The sequence below is a fragment of the Carassius gibelio genome, chromosome B1, assembly GCF_023724105.1.
Source record: "Carassius gibelio isolate Cgi1373 ecotype wild population from Czech Republic chromosome B1, carGib1.2-hapl.c, whole genome shotgun sequence".
NCBI lineage: Eukaryota > Metazoa > Chordata > Actinopteri > Cypriniformes > Cyprinidae > Carassius > Carassius gibelio.
The window spans coordinates 32,989,658-33,005,967 of record NC_068396.1 but is presented as its reverse complement, the minus strand read 5'-3'; the positions used below and the strand labels follow the sequence as shown (position 1 = coordinate 33,005,967).

Genomic DNA, 16,310 nt, shown 5'->3' with positions numbered 1-16,310 from the left:
GGTTTCCTCAAATGGTTTGAGTTAACATAACTTAAGGATATCTGTTTACTCAAACCGTTTGAGTTAAGTTTACTTGTCGGGTTTTACAGTGCAGTGTAGTGTATCACTCTGTAGATTTTAAAGTGTTATTTATTGCTGCCTTTTGAAACTAAAAAAACACAGTAACCAATAATACAAACACTGTACAAATTGTGAGTAAAAAAGGAATGGAATAATTTACAAATCTCATAAACTTATATTTTATTCACAATAGAATATAGATATCAAATGTTGAAAGTAAGACATTTTGAAATGTCATGCCAAATAATGTCTCATTTTGGATTTCATGAGAGCTAAAAATTCCAAAAAAGCTAAGACAGGTAGCAATAAGAGACCGGAAAAGTTAAATGTATGTATAAGGAACAACTGGAGGACCAATTTGTAACTTATTACTTCAATTGGGAACATGATTGGGTATAAAAAGAGCCTCTCAGAGTGGCAGTGTCTCTCAGAAGTCAAGATGGGCAGAGGATCACCAATTCCCCCAATGCTGCGGCGAAAAATACTGGAGCAATATCAGAAATAGAGCCCGACCGATATATTGGCCGGCCGATATTATCGGCCGATATGAGCTAATTGCATTTAAATCGGCATCAGCGTTTATAACGGCCGATGAAACATGAGAAACAGTCTCATATTCTTCACTCATGTTATGAGTGTTGCATAGTTTGCCCACCAGAGGGCGGTCTGCAGCTCCAGAGTTGCAACAGCGCCAGAAATCCACAAAGAAGAAAGCGATCAGCCAAGCCACCCAGGTGAGTCTGTCGTTCGTCATGTGAAATGATTGTAGATTTAGTTCATACACTGTATATAAAAACGGTGTGGTAGTTCTAGTTAACGGTCCTATCATTATCACTTCTAAATATTCTGTAACATCACTTATGCATCACTTACCGCTAATGCATTGCTATATTAGATTAGCCACAAAGCTAATACCATGTTTATCAGTGGAAGAGCGCGAACGTTAATAAGAGGTCGAACTATAAAGTTAGCGTTTAGTGCTTATTCTATTGCGGTGTGTTTCCCACATAATGACCGCGTAATGGGCCTTTCACACAGGACGCGGTATGCACAGCGCTTGGCCGCTGGGTTTAGCGTTGCCCTTCAGATACAACGCGATTTGCCCTGCTCTGCGCTATGGCGTAGGCGGAGTTTTAAAAACTTTTAGCGGGAGCTCTTTCATAGTCTGTTGTTCCTCTTTTCGGTCAGCAGCAAACATGTATCTGTCCCGTTGTAAGAAGCGAGCGATAGCGCTAGTCCTGCTGATGAGAATTAAGAGAGAAGCAAGGAAGAAGAGGCTACCCTCAGGCCCAGGGAACAATTTGGTGAATTCAGGCTGGTTACGTTACTCTAACGCTAATATAGCTTCCTTTTTAGCAGGCCCCTTAAATGCTTGCTATTAACTTGTTTGAAGGTGGTTCTTCTCAAAATTGACAGCGGTGTGTTCATGGCACTAACGTTAACCATTTTGATTCAGACTGCACAAAGAGAAGAGGAGAAGATATACGGGTCCGTTGTGAATGTGTCTGTGAGAGCAAATATAGTGTAGTTACAGTAACTACAGTAGGTGCGTCAGAAATGATTAAATCAGAGGGGACATGTAAATAAATGTGAGCTGAACAAGCGCTTTTTTCTTTTCTTTTTTTTTCTTACATATTGTTTCAAAGCAGCTTTACAGACATAACAGGAAAATGTTGAAATAATATTGTTAAATATAAGGAGGTTAATACCTATTGCTTGACAAATAAAAAAATATATATATATTTCTCATTTTTGCCTATGTAGGAGATCCCTGTTTATTATTATTATAATTCTAATGATGACATGAGTAATGATACATGCTGATATTATTAATACACATGCTTATTCTTTCTCTGTCTCTTTCTGCCCTACAGATACCTGAAAAAGGTGAATGATGTAGCAGCAAAAGTGTGGGACTACTTCTGCAAATACTTTAACTTTAACTTTAGTATTATAATTTATTTACAGTACACACACAGACTGTTAAAATCAGCTTCAACTGGAAGAAAGTAAAAGTGTTAAATGTTTAAAATCAGACTGTTTTTTGATCGTTAAAAAATATATACTTTTGATGTGCAATTGTTTAGTGATTGAGACCGTAATCTAAGGCTTTTTTTTACATAAATCCCTTCTGGAAAATGGTTTATACAGCCCACATACATAGAACAGGCAGATATTTTGCCATTGAATGTTATGTAAGTGCAGCTTATAGGAAATGGGTCTAATATCCAGTTTATTTTCAAAATCAAAATATCGGCTTATAAATCGGCTCTTTTCAAGTTAATATCGGCATCGGCCCCCAAAAATCCATATCAGTCGGGCTCTAATCAGAAAGAGTTTCTCAGAGAAAAACTGCAAAGAGTTTGAAGTTATCATCATCTACAGTGCATAATATCATCCAAAGATTCAGAGAATCTGGAACAATCTCTGTGTGTAAGGGTCAAGGCCTGAAAACCTTACTGGATGACTGTGATCTTCAGCTCTTAGACGCACTGCATCACATACAGGAATGATACTGTAATGGAGATCACAACATGGGCTCAGGAATACTTCCAGAAAACATTGTCAGTGAACACAATCCACCGTGGCATTCACTGTTACCTGCTAAAACTCTATAGGTTCTGTGGACAGACGAATCAAAATTTGAAGTTCTTTTTGGAAAATTGGGACATCATGTCATCCGTACTAAAGAGGACAAGGACATCCCAAGATGTTATCAGCACTCGGTTCAGAAGCCTGCATCTCAAACAAAAGTCCATCTCTCCTATTGAAATTAAGAAAGAGTGACCTCTGCTCTGTAAACACCCAGGACAGTATTTCCTTTTTGAAAATAACTCATTAAAAAGTATTTAGTGTTTTTACATTCTTTATTTCTTTAAGCTTGGCAGTTTGGTTCCTCTGTCACAGTTAATCTAGTGTGTGTAGTAGCCTCTGTTACTCTGATCAGCACAGTATTTTAAGATTGTGCACCGCTAGTCTAACTTTGTTTTCATTTTATGCAACTTGCAACAGTTCTGTTGAGTGAGACAGAAACACTCGGTGCAGTGAAGACTTTGTGATTAATTAACTGTGATGTTTTAAAGCGCGGTTAATCGTGAAACCGGTTAATCACTGTATCCCTACTGTGTGCCTGTAAACATAAAATACATTGCTTTCATGTTTTAACTTTAACTTTCATGAAAAAAGTGATAGACATTTTCATAATTAATGGATAATTAATAATAAAAATACTCCATTATCTACTGTACTAAAAAACACCTGTCATGACTCCTTTAAGATTCTGGCCTGTTATTCAGGAGAAAATCTCTCATTCAGGAACATTTATTGTAAAGGAGTCAGATTCATTATTAAATATGATAGTTTAGTTGATGATGAAACACTCACAGAGCTTTTCTGCAGTTGATCACAGCTGGTATCAGTCTTCTTCTCCCCTCATCTGATGTGCTGTATTTCATGAACTCAAACTCATCCAGCGGCTCCTCTGACATCTGAAGCATGTAGGAGATTGTTGAGCAGTGAGCAGGAGAGAGTTTCTCTGAGTGTTTGTCTGATTTCACAAACTCCTGAATCTCTGTGAACAGAGTCTGATCTTTCACTTCCAGCAGACAGAGGAACAGATTGATGGATTCACCAACTGAGAGAGGAGGATGTTTAAAATAATCATCAACACCATCATTTCTGATCTTCATTTTAATGTACAGTGTGGTTTCTCTGATGGTCTCTGAGCTGTTCTCTGTGTGTGTCAGTAGATCCTGTAAGAGTCTCTGATTGGACTCCAGTGAGACGCCGAGCAGGAACCGCAGGAACAGATCCAGATGACCATTCTCACTCTCCAGAGCTTTATCTACTGCTGATGTTAGTAGATTATACAGAGAGACTTTATCTAAACCAGAAGATCTGAATTCATGCAGTGAAGATCTGAATTCATGCGGTTTCTTTGTTAAATAGCAGAAAAACACATAAAAAGAAGCGAGAAACTCCTGAACGCTCAGATGAATGAAGCTGTAGACTTTCCTCTGATGAATCACAGATTCCTGCTTAAAGATCTCAGTGCATATCCCAGAATACACTGAAGCGTCAGTGACATCTACACCGCTCTCAATCAGGTCCTCCTCATAGAACATCACATTGCCCTTCATCAGCTGTTTGAAAGCCACTTCAGAAAGTTTCACAATCACTTCTCTGTTGGACGGCAGGAGTTTCTCTGGATCTCTCTCTTCATACTTCTGCTTCTTCATGTTGATCTGAATCAGCAGGAAGTGGATGTACATTTCAGTCAGAGTTTGAGGGATTTCTGCTCTCAGATCTTCTTTCAGTAGCTTCTGAAGCACAGTGGATGAGATCCAGCAGAAGACGGGGATGTGGCACATGATGTGGAGGCTTCTTGCTCTTCTGATGTGTGAGATGATTCTGCTGGCTTGATGCTCATCACTGATTCTCTTCCTGAAATATTCCTCCTTCTGAGGCTCAGTGAATCCCTGAATTTCTGTCAGACGGTGGATGTATTTGGAGGGGATCTGATTGGCTGCTGCTGGTCTGGAGGTGATCCAGATGAGAGCAGAGGGAAGCAGCTCTCCTTTCATCAGCTTTGACATCAACACAGCCACTGATGAAGTCTCAGTCACATCACAAACTTTCTGAGCGTCTGAAAACATCAGTGTGATTCTGCTTTCATCCAGACCATCAAAGATGAACACAACTTTACACTCCTCATAAATCTGTGAGTCCAGATCTTGAAGTTCAGGATGAAAGTCCAGCAGAAGTCTGTGTAGACTGTACTGATGATCACGGATCAAGTTCAGCTCTCGAAATGGAAGCACAAACATGAAATCTACATCCTGATTGGCTTTTCCCTCGGCCCAGTCCAGGATGAACTTCTGCACAGAGACGGTTTTTCCGATTCCAGCGATGCCTTTAGTAAGAACAGTCTTGATCTGCTCTTTCTCCTCACATCCTGCTTCAGCGGAGGCTTTAAAGATGTCATTGCAGTAGATTGGAGTGTCTTGTGAGGGTTGTGTTCTGGCTGTTTTTTCCATCTGTAAAACCTCATGTTCTTCATTCACTCCTTCTCTCTCTCCCTCTATGATGTAGAGCTGTGTGTAGATGCTGTTCAGGAGGCTTTCATTCTCCTGGAGTTTCAGTCCCTCAAATAATCTCTCATACTTGTTCTTCATGCTGGTTTTGTGCTGCTCTTTGACTCTCTGTAGTTCATCATTCACTGCTTGATCAGGTTTATTCAGAGACGCTGTAACGCTCGTGTTGTTCAGACAGAAGACAGAGGAGACTCCTCCAGAGATGCTTCTCTCTCCATCTGATCTGCTGAAATATCACAAGAACAACTGATTAAACACATCTGAGATAAAGGATGTGTACATTAACATCTAAATCGACAGAGATGTCAGTCTAATATTTTCAGTATAATTCAGTCTCAGTTGATCTGTTTAACATGTTTTGTAAAGCACATTGTTCCAGTATCCGCTGTAATTCTGTTTGTTTATAATTAAAAATTGTATATTATGGATAATTGCTTTGTTTTTTCCTGGTTAATATTGGTATTTTGGTTTCACATTGTGTTTAATGTAGGCCTATAAATAATTACATAATTATTAAACAGTTTTTTTTTTAATACAAACTATTTAAAAACTTTTGTGTTCTAATAAATTCAATAATTGTGCTTGTGAATGTCTTGTTGTATTCCTAAATTAAAGTAAACTATTAGATATTTTAATGATATATTCATCACATCTTGATAGCGCTCCTGAAGTGTTTTAATGTAGGAGCTCATGTGTTCATTGTGTAAGGATCTGTGTGTATTGAGTGTGTTTCTGACTCCCATAAAACAGTTCAATCATCACCACACGATTATCCTCACCTGGGGTCAGAGGTCACTCGATCATTACTGAATTCAGGAGGATTATACAGCTTGGATGCGTTACTCTTCAGAGACACACAGCTGTGATCCGGAGATGAAGATCTCTTCCTCTTCCTCCTGAAGATCCTGATAAACACACAGAAATCATTCCTCCTTTAGTTCTGTCTGCTGTTTCATTTATTATAAGCAGAACTGCAAAAATAACTGATAGAGTTGATAATAAAATACACGTCAGTGAGTGTGATTATGGATTAGTGTCGTCTGAACGCTGTACACAGAAACATCCATCAGTCACATCACTTTATTCTTCTCTGTCAGTGTTAGAAAGTTCTGGAGTTATTTCTATTCTGTATAAGCTGAGAAGAAATCTCCATTAAACTCCACAGAAGTCATTGGTTCATGTCAAACACGTGACACGCAGCAGTACAGGAGCGCAGTAATTATGATTTAAATACACATTCTGCTACAATATCTCTTGATAAAGATTAGATGTAGGTGTCCAGCTGGTAATGGTGTTTCTATGTGAGCAGTACCAGTAACGGCTGTTTCACACACACTCTGTTTGTGGTGTGTTCATGTTAACACACTGCACACGTTGAGCTCCAGCAGTGTGTTCAGGAGCAGTTTCTGCAGAGATCTAGTCACTTCAGCTCCTCGCTGCTCCATGTTTGTCCTCTGCTTATCTTGTTGCTCGTTCATGTCGTTTTATCATGTCACATAGAGAGCACATCTTTTCTTTACAGTTCATCCTGGTTTTGGTTTGTTTAGATGTATTTATTTGTTCTGTGTTGTGTTCGTATTTGATTCGAGCTGCACCAGAGTTAGTTTAGAAGTGGATGGAGACCCGTATCTTAGAGGATCTCTTGTTCGGTGTGCAGCAGGGTTCAGATAACAGCGTTCACACTTACTCAAACGAACCACACTAACAGAGCAATCACACCAGAGTGTGTTTCATCACACCAAACATGACAAGTGTCAACACACCCTTATTCCGAATCAAAGAATTAATCCGCAGATTAATCAGTAAAGTGAAGGTTAGTTGCAGGTCTAATTGTAAGTCAATAGCCGTGTTTCCACTATCGAGCTAGGACCGGGCGTGCTAGTGCGTGCCAGGGCCAGTCGCGTTTCCACAGTCACTTCCGGGGCTTGATCGTGCCTCGCCGGGGCTTCCTCGGGGCCAACGGCCAGGGTTTTTTGGCCCGACGAAAACCTTGGGCCAAAGCGGGCCAGCTGGGGCTAGAGGAGGAGTTATGAACAAAGGCGGAGTTTCTCAGCGTCTGGAGAGCGTCAGCGCGGATCATTTCAGAAAGATAACAGCTTTAACACCAGCATTAAAGACGTTTTAAAATCAGTTGAGCTCAAAACTCACTCTTAGTTAGCAGCAAGTGTTGAAATAACTTGATCCGATGTGGATTATAATCACTAAACAAGGCAGAAATATGTATAAGCGATGTAAAAGACTATGCACACTAAACATATTACCACAGTAAACATGGTAAATATGACCGCTTGGAGAAATCAGACGTCAGCTTCTTATTCTCTATCACAATTGTGTATTTATTAAGTAACATTTTATCTGTCGTCTCGTTTCGTGAGTTTAGCTCCACGTTGCATATCATCAAAATATAATAATTTTGTTCGGGAGCTTTTATAAAAAGAGTGAGTCTGCGCTGAGGATCATTTCAGAAAGATAACAGCTTTAACACCAGCATTAAACACTTTTTTAAATAAATCAAGCTCAAAACTCTCTTTCAGTCAGCAGCGAGTGTTTGAAATAACTTGATCCAATGTGGATTATAATCAGCATACAAGGCAGAAATATTTATAAGCGATGAAAAAGATATGCACGCTAAACATACCACAGTAAACATGGTAAATAAGACCGCTTGAAGAAATCAGACATCAGCTCCTTATTCTCTATCACAATCGTGTATTTATTAAGTAACTTATATTATCGGTCACAAGCCTCGTCTCGAGAGTTTATCTCAGGTTGCATCATAAAAGAATATAGCCTTATAATGTTTTTTGTTCGGGAGCTTTTATAAAAATAGAAATATTATCATTCATTATAAATATGACAGTTACTGTGGCTACAAATAAACAGAAACAGACTTGACTGAATAAGCAGGCTATTTTCATGAGCGTTAAAAATAAATAAATAAAATAGAAATAAGTGTATTTATGTGTGATTTATTTTGAGTCCTGATAAATTAAATCAATTCTATAGTTAAAACATCGATGCTATTGAATGTGAATATATAACAAAGCATGCAAACAAATGGCCGTTTTTATCATCTTCGTTTTGTGATCGCACATGTTCCAGTGACTTATATCTTAGTTTTCTGATATCTTCTCTTTGTTGGTGAAATAATGAGGTTGCATGATGTTGTTCTGAGAGGCGTGTAAAGGGTGTGTTTTAGTGACGTGCAGCGGTGCTTCAAGCTCCACTGTGGAAACCCTGCGCTATTCTGGCCTCAGTGCTACTGGCCCGGGGCTATGAGCCCCGCCCGGCCCACTTTAAGCCCTGGCTCGCAATGACCCCACAGTGGAAATGCAGCTAGTGTGTGGAGTCACTAAACACCAGCAACAGACTCTGGGCCTGGTTTGTGGGATCTCACCTGGGGTCAGAGGTCACTGGATCATCACTGAATTCAGGAGGAGGACCCATGGATGCATCACTCTTCAGAGACACACAGCTGTGATCCGGAGATGAAGATATCAGCTTCCATGAGATCCTGAGAGAACAGAAACAGTTATTTCCTTAGTTCTGCCTGCTGTTCTTTTATTATAACTCTCTGTTGTATAGTCTGTTGTGTCTAACACTGGATTATATCTCACCTGAGGTCAGAGGTCACTGGTTCATCACTGAGGTTAAGAGGAAGATCAGGAGATGAAGATCTCTCTGTTCTGCTCTCTCTGTTCTCCATAATGACAAACTGACTTCACACCTGCACATGGAAACACAAGAGAACACATGACACATAATATTGAGATTATTATTCCAGTGAAATCTTAACTCTACACACAATGAGATTGAAGAGAATGTGGAGCTGCAGCAGTTTGATACTGAAAATACATTTGTGACCCGTGCTGGCAGCTCCTTACCTAACTACTACATTATACAGATAAAGACAATCATTTCAGAAGCACAGACATCTGCGACTGAGACTGGTTTAACAGTGATGTGTGAATGTATATGCACTGTTATAAATAGCTGTAAAAAAAAAAACGGACAAATTTCGACAGTAACATACTGTTTTTCATTAAAACGGTGCATTCTGGGTTATATTCATCGTTTTTCGAGAAGGTAGCCTGCTGCTATATATCGTAAATTAACAACGTTCAAAGTCGACACTCAGCGGCTGTGTTTCAAATCACACCCTACACCCTCATTCACTATTCCCTACATGAGTTTACTAATATAGTCCACCTGACAGAGAGAATGAACACTAATGAGGAGCCCAACTAAAGCAAACACTGATCTCCACAATGGTGACGTCAAACGAAACCGTAACATTATCATCTACATCTCTGTAATTCTCAGTAAGATCTTTTGATCTCTGATCTGAAAGAAATAAAGTCAGTCTGGTTAGTAATGTGTGAAGTTGGTAAAGCTGTTTGTTGATTGTATACATCTTCGGTTGATTTCGTTTTAAGCTGTGGCTGAAGTCAGTTGTAGTTCATGTGTTTGTCTTGTTTCTCTTTTCTTCAGTGATTCTGCTCGTTAACAGCAGCTGTTGATCAGTGTCTGAATTCACTCATTAGTGTTCATTCTCTCTGTCAGGTGGACTATATTAGTAAACTCATGTAGGGAATAGTGAATGAGGGTGTAGGGTGTGATTTGAAACACAGCCGCTGAGTGTCGACTTTGAACGTTGTTAATTTACGATATATAGCAGCAGGCTACTTCTCGAAAACGATGAATATTACCCAGAATGCACTGTTTTAATGAAAAACAATATGTTACTGTCGAAAGTTGGCCGTTTATTTACAGCAATTTCTAACAGTGTAGCTTTTAAACTCGAACTGTTTGAAGCATTGGGAGTGGAGTTGATTTCCATGGTAGATTTTACGGTAAAAAACTGAAAAATGAATAGTGGTAAATTAATGGTTGAGAGCTGTAAATTAACAGTACTTTACTGGCACCCCTGCTGCCAGTAAATTACTGTTATTTAACGGCACAATTTTTTACAGTGTGCTGTACTGTATCTGTACTTAATGGTTCTAATATATCTAATATCTGTCTAATATCTGTTACACATATGATGTTTTTCACTAACAGTTCCCCAAATGTTCACTTAAGGCATAATAGATAATGTTTGTGTGAAGTCACATTATATAACATTAATATGTCTAATTGATTTCAAAAAGGTTTTTACTTCAATATTTTACATTTCATGTTAAATACATGGATCGTTTCATCTCCACCTTATGAACAAACAAAAAAAGGAAGAAAGAAAGAAAGCTCATCTGTAGTACCACAGTGTAAGACACGTAGTCACAGAGTTTTGCAGTAATGCAGTAGCATTTTTTTTATTTCCAAACATTTCTTTTTTCCAGACCAAAATGACTGAAATACACCAGAGTAGGGCTGTCACTTTTGTGAAAAAATCTTTTTCGATTTTTAAGACATAACTGTAGATTTTTCATGTCTACAAAAAAACGAAGTTTCCTTTCAACGTCAAATAACGGACAAACGTAAAGAGAGCGCTGGAAACGCACAAGTCAGCAATATTTCTTATTTAATAAGAATAAGGTGCAGCCTGCAGATCGATGCGGGGCTGCACCTGGGGCGGGGTTGCACGTGCAGCCCCGCCCCACACCTACTCCGATTGGTTCAATCGTCTTTCATAGACTTACATGATAGGAAATGTGTGCATAGTTGGTGTAGGATGGAGAATGCTATTTAAAAAGCTAAAAACACTATACAGTTTTATAAAGCATTCATAATGCACAAAAGAAGGGAAAAAGCCTGTAACTCGCCATGTCCCTGAAATTATTGTTTTGTTAAATTAAGCTGATCTTTAAGCTAACATACGAATATAGTAAATTAATTGGGTTGATTATCCACAGTAAGACGATTAGGTCTTCAGATAGAAGAATGAATTATGAATTTAATTATTTTAGAAAATTTGATTATTTCATATCATCAGAGTCTGCCAATTAAATTTTTATGAAACTTTTAATTTTCTTTACTACATTGCAAAACATATACTTTTTCTATATGCTGCTCCTCGTTATTGGAAAGTGAAGAAATCGATAACTTTTATTTCTATCGGCCAGTGATGATTCTGAAAGGACATACCTGTAAACCGTTGCTATAGTAACGAACACAATTTCATGATAATTGTGCTCTTATTTTAGGGCAGTCTCACAGACACTGTCAATATTGAGATAAACTTTATAAAGTATCATCTATTATATTATATGAAATTGGTATCTTCTCCGATATCCATTTTGTGACCATTGAGCCGATTCTTTTCAGTCAGCTGGAATGATTCGGGACATTCTACGTTTAATGTGGCTTAATGCATTAAAACAGTGTTTTTAAAAGACCAACCTCAGTAAACAAATTAATAATAAAGCATTCTATTCACTGACAGGCAGATGAGTCCAGAATAAGAATGCAATGTGTTTAATTACGTGTTAAGCGTTTTCCTCCCATAGAAAACCATTAGACTAAAAGGAAAATGCGTAACGTGGCGTAATGCATTAAAACGTGTTTTAAAAAGACCAAACTCAGTAAACATTTTTAATAACACATTTTATTTACAGACAAGCAGGTTATGGGTGGAAATTAAATGCTTTGTGTTCGTATTCTGTGCTCATATCTGCTTGTCTGTGAATAGAATGCTTTATTAATAATTTGTTTACTGAGTTTGGTCTTTTTAAAACACTGTTTTAATGCATAAAGCCACGTACTTTCACGTTAAGCGTGCTTTTAGAATGTCCCAGTTATTCATTTATGAATTAATCTGTTCAAGAAGAGCAAACTTGCAGCAGCTAACATCTCTTGATTCAATAAATCAGACATAGTGAGTCAAGTTAACAATTAAAAACTGCATTATAGTAAAGGCTTTGTAAAACCGTACAGCGATTTTAGCTTTTTAAACAGCATTCTCCATCCTACACCAACTACGCACACATTTCCTATCATGTAAGTCTTTGAAAGATTGAACCAATCAGAGTAGGTGTGGGGCGGGGCTAGTGATCTAGTCTAGTGATAAATTTTAATTAAAGACACTCAGATACAGCTGCTCAAGGTGGGGGTATTACTGCCAATTTTCCATCACAAAAGCCGGTCGCTGTCAGCTGGCAATGGTCCTTTTCATAACTCAGAGTCTCCTGTAACAAGATGCGCGAATGATGCGAATTCACGTCTACCGCGCCGCGAGACCTCCAGACACGCGTAACGCAGCCGCTTTCGACGTCACTGGGTTTTATAGGCGCGTTAAATTGCTGGTATTTTCTGTCTAGCTTTCGCAAGACATACTGCACTTTCAGAATTCTTTATTTTCTTTTTCTGCTTGTTTTGTTACATCTATATTTTTAATTGTTTAATTATTTTAAAATTAATAGTGTACATATTTGGTTAAAATCGATTCCCTATTTTCATTTTCGAAGCTTTTTTTGATTGGTCCGATCGATTGTGCAATTGATTTTCTAACTAAAAGTGACAGCCCTAGGGTTAATAACTCTTTTAACATCAATCAAGTCCCATACTTTCTCACATGTGTTGTTTTTAATTTGAAAGCCATGTGAATAAATCCTTTTAACCTTTTCCACAGTATTTTGGAGTGCCGTGGATTGATGAGTTTTTATCATCACATGAGAGAATCCCTGCATCCACAGAGTTCAGATGCAGCACTGTTTATATATTTCTGGATATAAGTCTCACTTTATTTTCTCATTCCTGCGTTCATTTCAAAACATCAGACAAAAGTGCTTTTCTTCTTATGAACAAACACAAAACCTCTCAGAAACGGTCCAAATAAAACAGGTTTGGATCTTTAATTAATATTTGGAGCATGGGATATCTAGACTATCTAGAGCTTAAACTCATGTGACAATCTCAAATTCGACCAAATTTGTCCTTTTTGACTGGTTTTCTCTGTTTTTGTCTGTAATGTAGCCCGGGCACATTCAGACTCATTTCTCCAGCACGGGTCACTTGTGGTCATGTCAGAATCAAACTATCACTAAACATGAACATCTGTGAATCCTATACAAGAGATCTATTTCATATTTAAAGTAACACTCCGACTTTTTGGGACTTTAGCTTACTCACAGTATCCCCCAGAGTTAGATAAGTCCATGCATACCTTTTTTTATTTCTGTGCGCCCACCGCTAGCCTAGCTTAGCACAAAGACTGGATGTAAATGGATAATGGTAGCATAGTAATCCCAATAAGTGACAAAATAATGCAAACATTTTCCTATTTACATGTTGTGATCTGTATAGTCACAGGGTGTACAAATAACAAGGCTATATGAGACCGAGACCATTTTTAATCGTTCAAATACTGGGAACTATATTCTCACTTGGCATAGGAGCACAGCTAACGTTACTTGGGCGGAGTGATTAGCCTAGCACACGAGACGCGCTGTTAATGGTTCCGTAAACAAAACAAACATGACTAACTAGCTAGACGTGACTCGTGGTCATGGCTGACTTTGAGGAATTGTCAGACTCAGAGGAATTTTACTGTGTATCAAACCAAGATCCAAAACCATATAGTTTTGAGCCAGAATACACAGATGAGGAGTTACAAACTTTGGAAGCTGTAAGACAAGATGCTGAACAGATTGATGCCGAAGGGAGAATCAGAACGAACACAGACTGGTGCTGTAAATGTGGAACATGCCAACCTATGCCGACAGAAACCGAATGCCTTTGTTTTAATGAATGGGACCGGGTATTGCCATCAATGTCAAGGCTTGATGACAATCAAAATATTTGCGTCACTACCACGGAGATTTTCTCTGACCTAATACACCCGGCAGTTGTCGTTTTTTCCCATTGTGACAAGATCAACTGGAAGAAACGCCCCATGCTCGAGTGAACCTAATGGTCAGCTGTCCACCAAGTAAGTGATTTTGTTATAATAAAGGGGATACACGGAGCCCCTATTCACGTAATAGTGTCACTAATAAGGTTATATTACATTAGCATTGCACTGTTACAGTATGGTTAATGTTAGTCATCAACATAACAGAACACTTACCGCAGCAACAGGTGACCCAATTTGTCCTGTCTTTATTATCGATGGGATGGCTGTATCCTTTAGCACACGTTTCATGGTCCGTGTGGCAACTTACGTTTTTTCAAAATAGTCGTCTACAGTAAAATGTTCAGAGCAAACGAAATACTTCGTGATGGTGTTTACAGGTGTGTTTGGAACTATACCCAGAGCAAGTAGCCATTGATTCATCAGGTCAGTGTTTTTGGTTGGAATTCTATGAAACATCATAGTATTACCTGGTCTCCCCTGTTTATTGTCGCAGCTCTTTACAATACAGCGAACACCCATGATTGTACATTATAAATTTACTATCTAGTAATTGCTGAATCTATTACTCCAACTCTGAGCGAACTCTCTTCTCCTCACCACGGCACTAATCACTCCGCCCAAGTAGCCACTCCGCCCAAGTAACGTTAGCTGTGCTCCTACGCCTAGTGAGAATATAGTTCCCATTATTTATACGATTAAAAATGGGCTCTGTCTCATATAGCCTTGTTATTTGTACACGCTGTGACTATACAGATCACAACATGTAAATAGGAAAATGTTTGCATTATTTTGTCACTTATTGGGATTACTATGCTACCATTATCCATTTACATCCAGTCTTTGTGCTAAGCTAGGCTAGCGGTGGGTGCGTCATATAACACTTACAGAACGCACAGAAATGAAAAAGGTATGTATGGACTTCTCTAACTCTGGGGGATACTGTGTCATAATAAAGTCCCAAAAAGTCAGAGTGTTCCTTTAAAGCTTTACGTCTCTGTAAAGACCTTTATTCTGTAGATGTGAGCGATTAAATACATTCCTCTCTAGATGTGTTCCTTCTGTAAACCAGAGTTATTATCATTAGCTGAAATAAATTAAACTTCATTATTTGAAATACATTTTAACATAAATTAAAACAGAAAAATAAACCTTATTTAGTTTTAGCCAGTTTTCATGATGTTTATCATTTTCATTTAAATCAAAGTACTAAAATAACTCAACAAAATTACAGCTTTAAATAAATGTATACTGAAATAACAAAACTCAATGTAAATGGACATAATAAACACTTATTAAGACTGCAGAAAGGCTCAAACTGCAGCTAACCTTCGTGTCCGAGTGAATCTCACTGAAAAAAAAAGTTATCCTAACTTTTAGCAGAACATTCTGGGAACTTAAATGAAACTAGCCGCTGAAAACATTCCTAGAACATTAAACATTTCTAGGTGGGACATCTATACTTGATACTTGTTTTAAATATCCTCAATATACAGTGTTTTTGTTGTAGGTCTCAGATGAGCGGACTGCTGGAAGAGGATGGGATGGGGTTTTTCTTGTTTTTAGTTTTTTTTAAATGTGTGGGTTTTCATTTCAAATAAAAATAAACTTATATTGACCCCATACTGGCTATTCTATTTGTTGCTCTTTACATATCTATAGTTCTACATTGTGATTTCCTATCCGGTTTGAGCTCTGGTTATCCAGCACTGGTTATCCAGATCTGCTGATCCTGAAAAGTTCCTATCCGGATCAGATTGATCCAATCTAATGTTGCTTTAAAAAACGGACTCCAAAAGTAAGCTGGATTACGTGATCACGGATCGCAAAAAAAGGATTACTAAATCCGGATCAATTTTATCCGGATTAAACCTTTTGAAAAACCGGGCCCTGAAGATGAATTTGTTTATTTCTACATCCGTCACAACTAAAATGGCGGTTGACGCTTAAAGATGGAGTTTAACAGCGAAAACAACTCAAACAATAATACAACAATAATAATAATACAACATAATATCAGATGAAGATAAATGAACTTACTATAATGTGATGTTTATGACCGTTTTTATAGCTTCACAAGTCTTCTTATTTTGGGTTTAATGGCGATCTTCAAGACCATCTCCTCTCCGAGTTTACTTTCGGTTTGGACTCAGAGGACGGGAGGAGTATGGAGTTAGAATTGTGTCTTTATTACATGCGAGAAAATAAAAGATCTGAGAGAAAAAAAAAAGTTTGAGAGAAAAAGTTATCACACTGATAGCAAAAAAACATTTCATGAGAGAAAAAAGAATATTTGAGAGAAAAAGTTTTCATGCCAATAGCAAAAAATAATAATATTTGAGACTAAAAAAAGTTTTGAGAGAAAGTAT

At 38.0% G+C, this 16,310-nt stretch overlaps 1 protein-coding gene across 10 annotated transcripts in view; it reads right to left on the bottom strand.

The window, feature by feature from the left end:
* Positions 1-16,107, bottom strand: part of LOC127949401 (NACHT, LRR and PYD domains-containing protein 3-like) — a 68,786-nt gene extending 52,679 nt beyond the window's left edge. For 8 of the 10 annotated variants that reach the window (XM_052546588.1, XM_052546593.1, XM_052546592.1 and 5 more), the window contains exons 1-5: positions 15,982-16,107; positions 8,771-8,880; positions 8,551-8,667; positions 5,933-6,058; positions 3,445-5,379 (exon numbers count right to left, since the gene is read on the bottom strand). In XM_052546588.1, the coding sequence (XP_052402548.1) occupies positions 3,445-5,379; positions 5,933-6,058; positions 8,551-8,667; positions 8,771-8,859 (2,267 nt within the window). In that variant the 5' untranslated portion in view covers positions 8,860-8,880; positions 15,982-16,107. The remainder of the gene's footprint in view (positions 1-3,444; positions 5,380-5,932; positions 6,059-8,550; positions 8,668-8,770; positions 8,881-15,981) is intronic. The other 2 variants (XM_052546589.1, XM_052546590.1) reach the window with 2 other exon arrangements.
* Between the last annotated feature and the right edge of the window lie 203 nt (positions 16,108-16,310).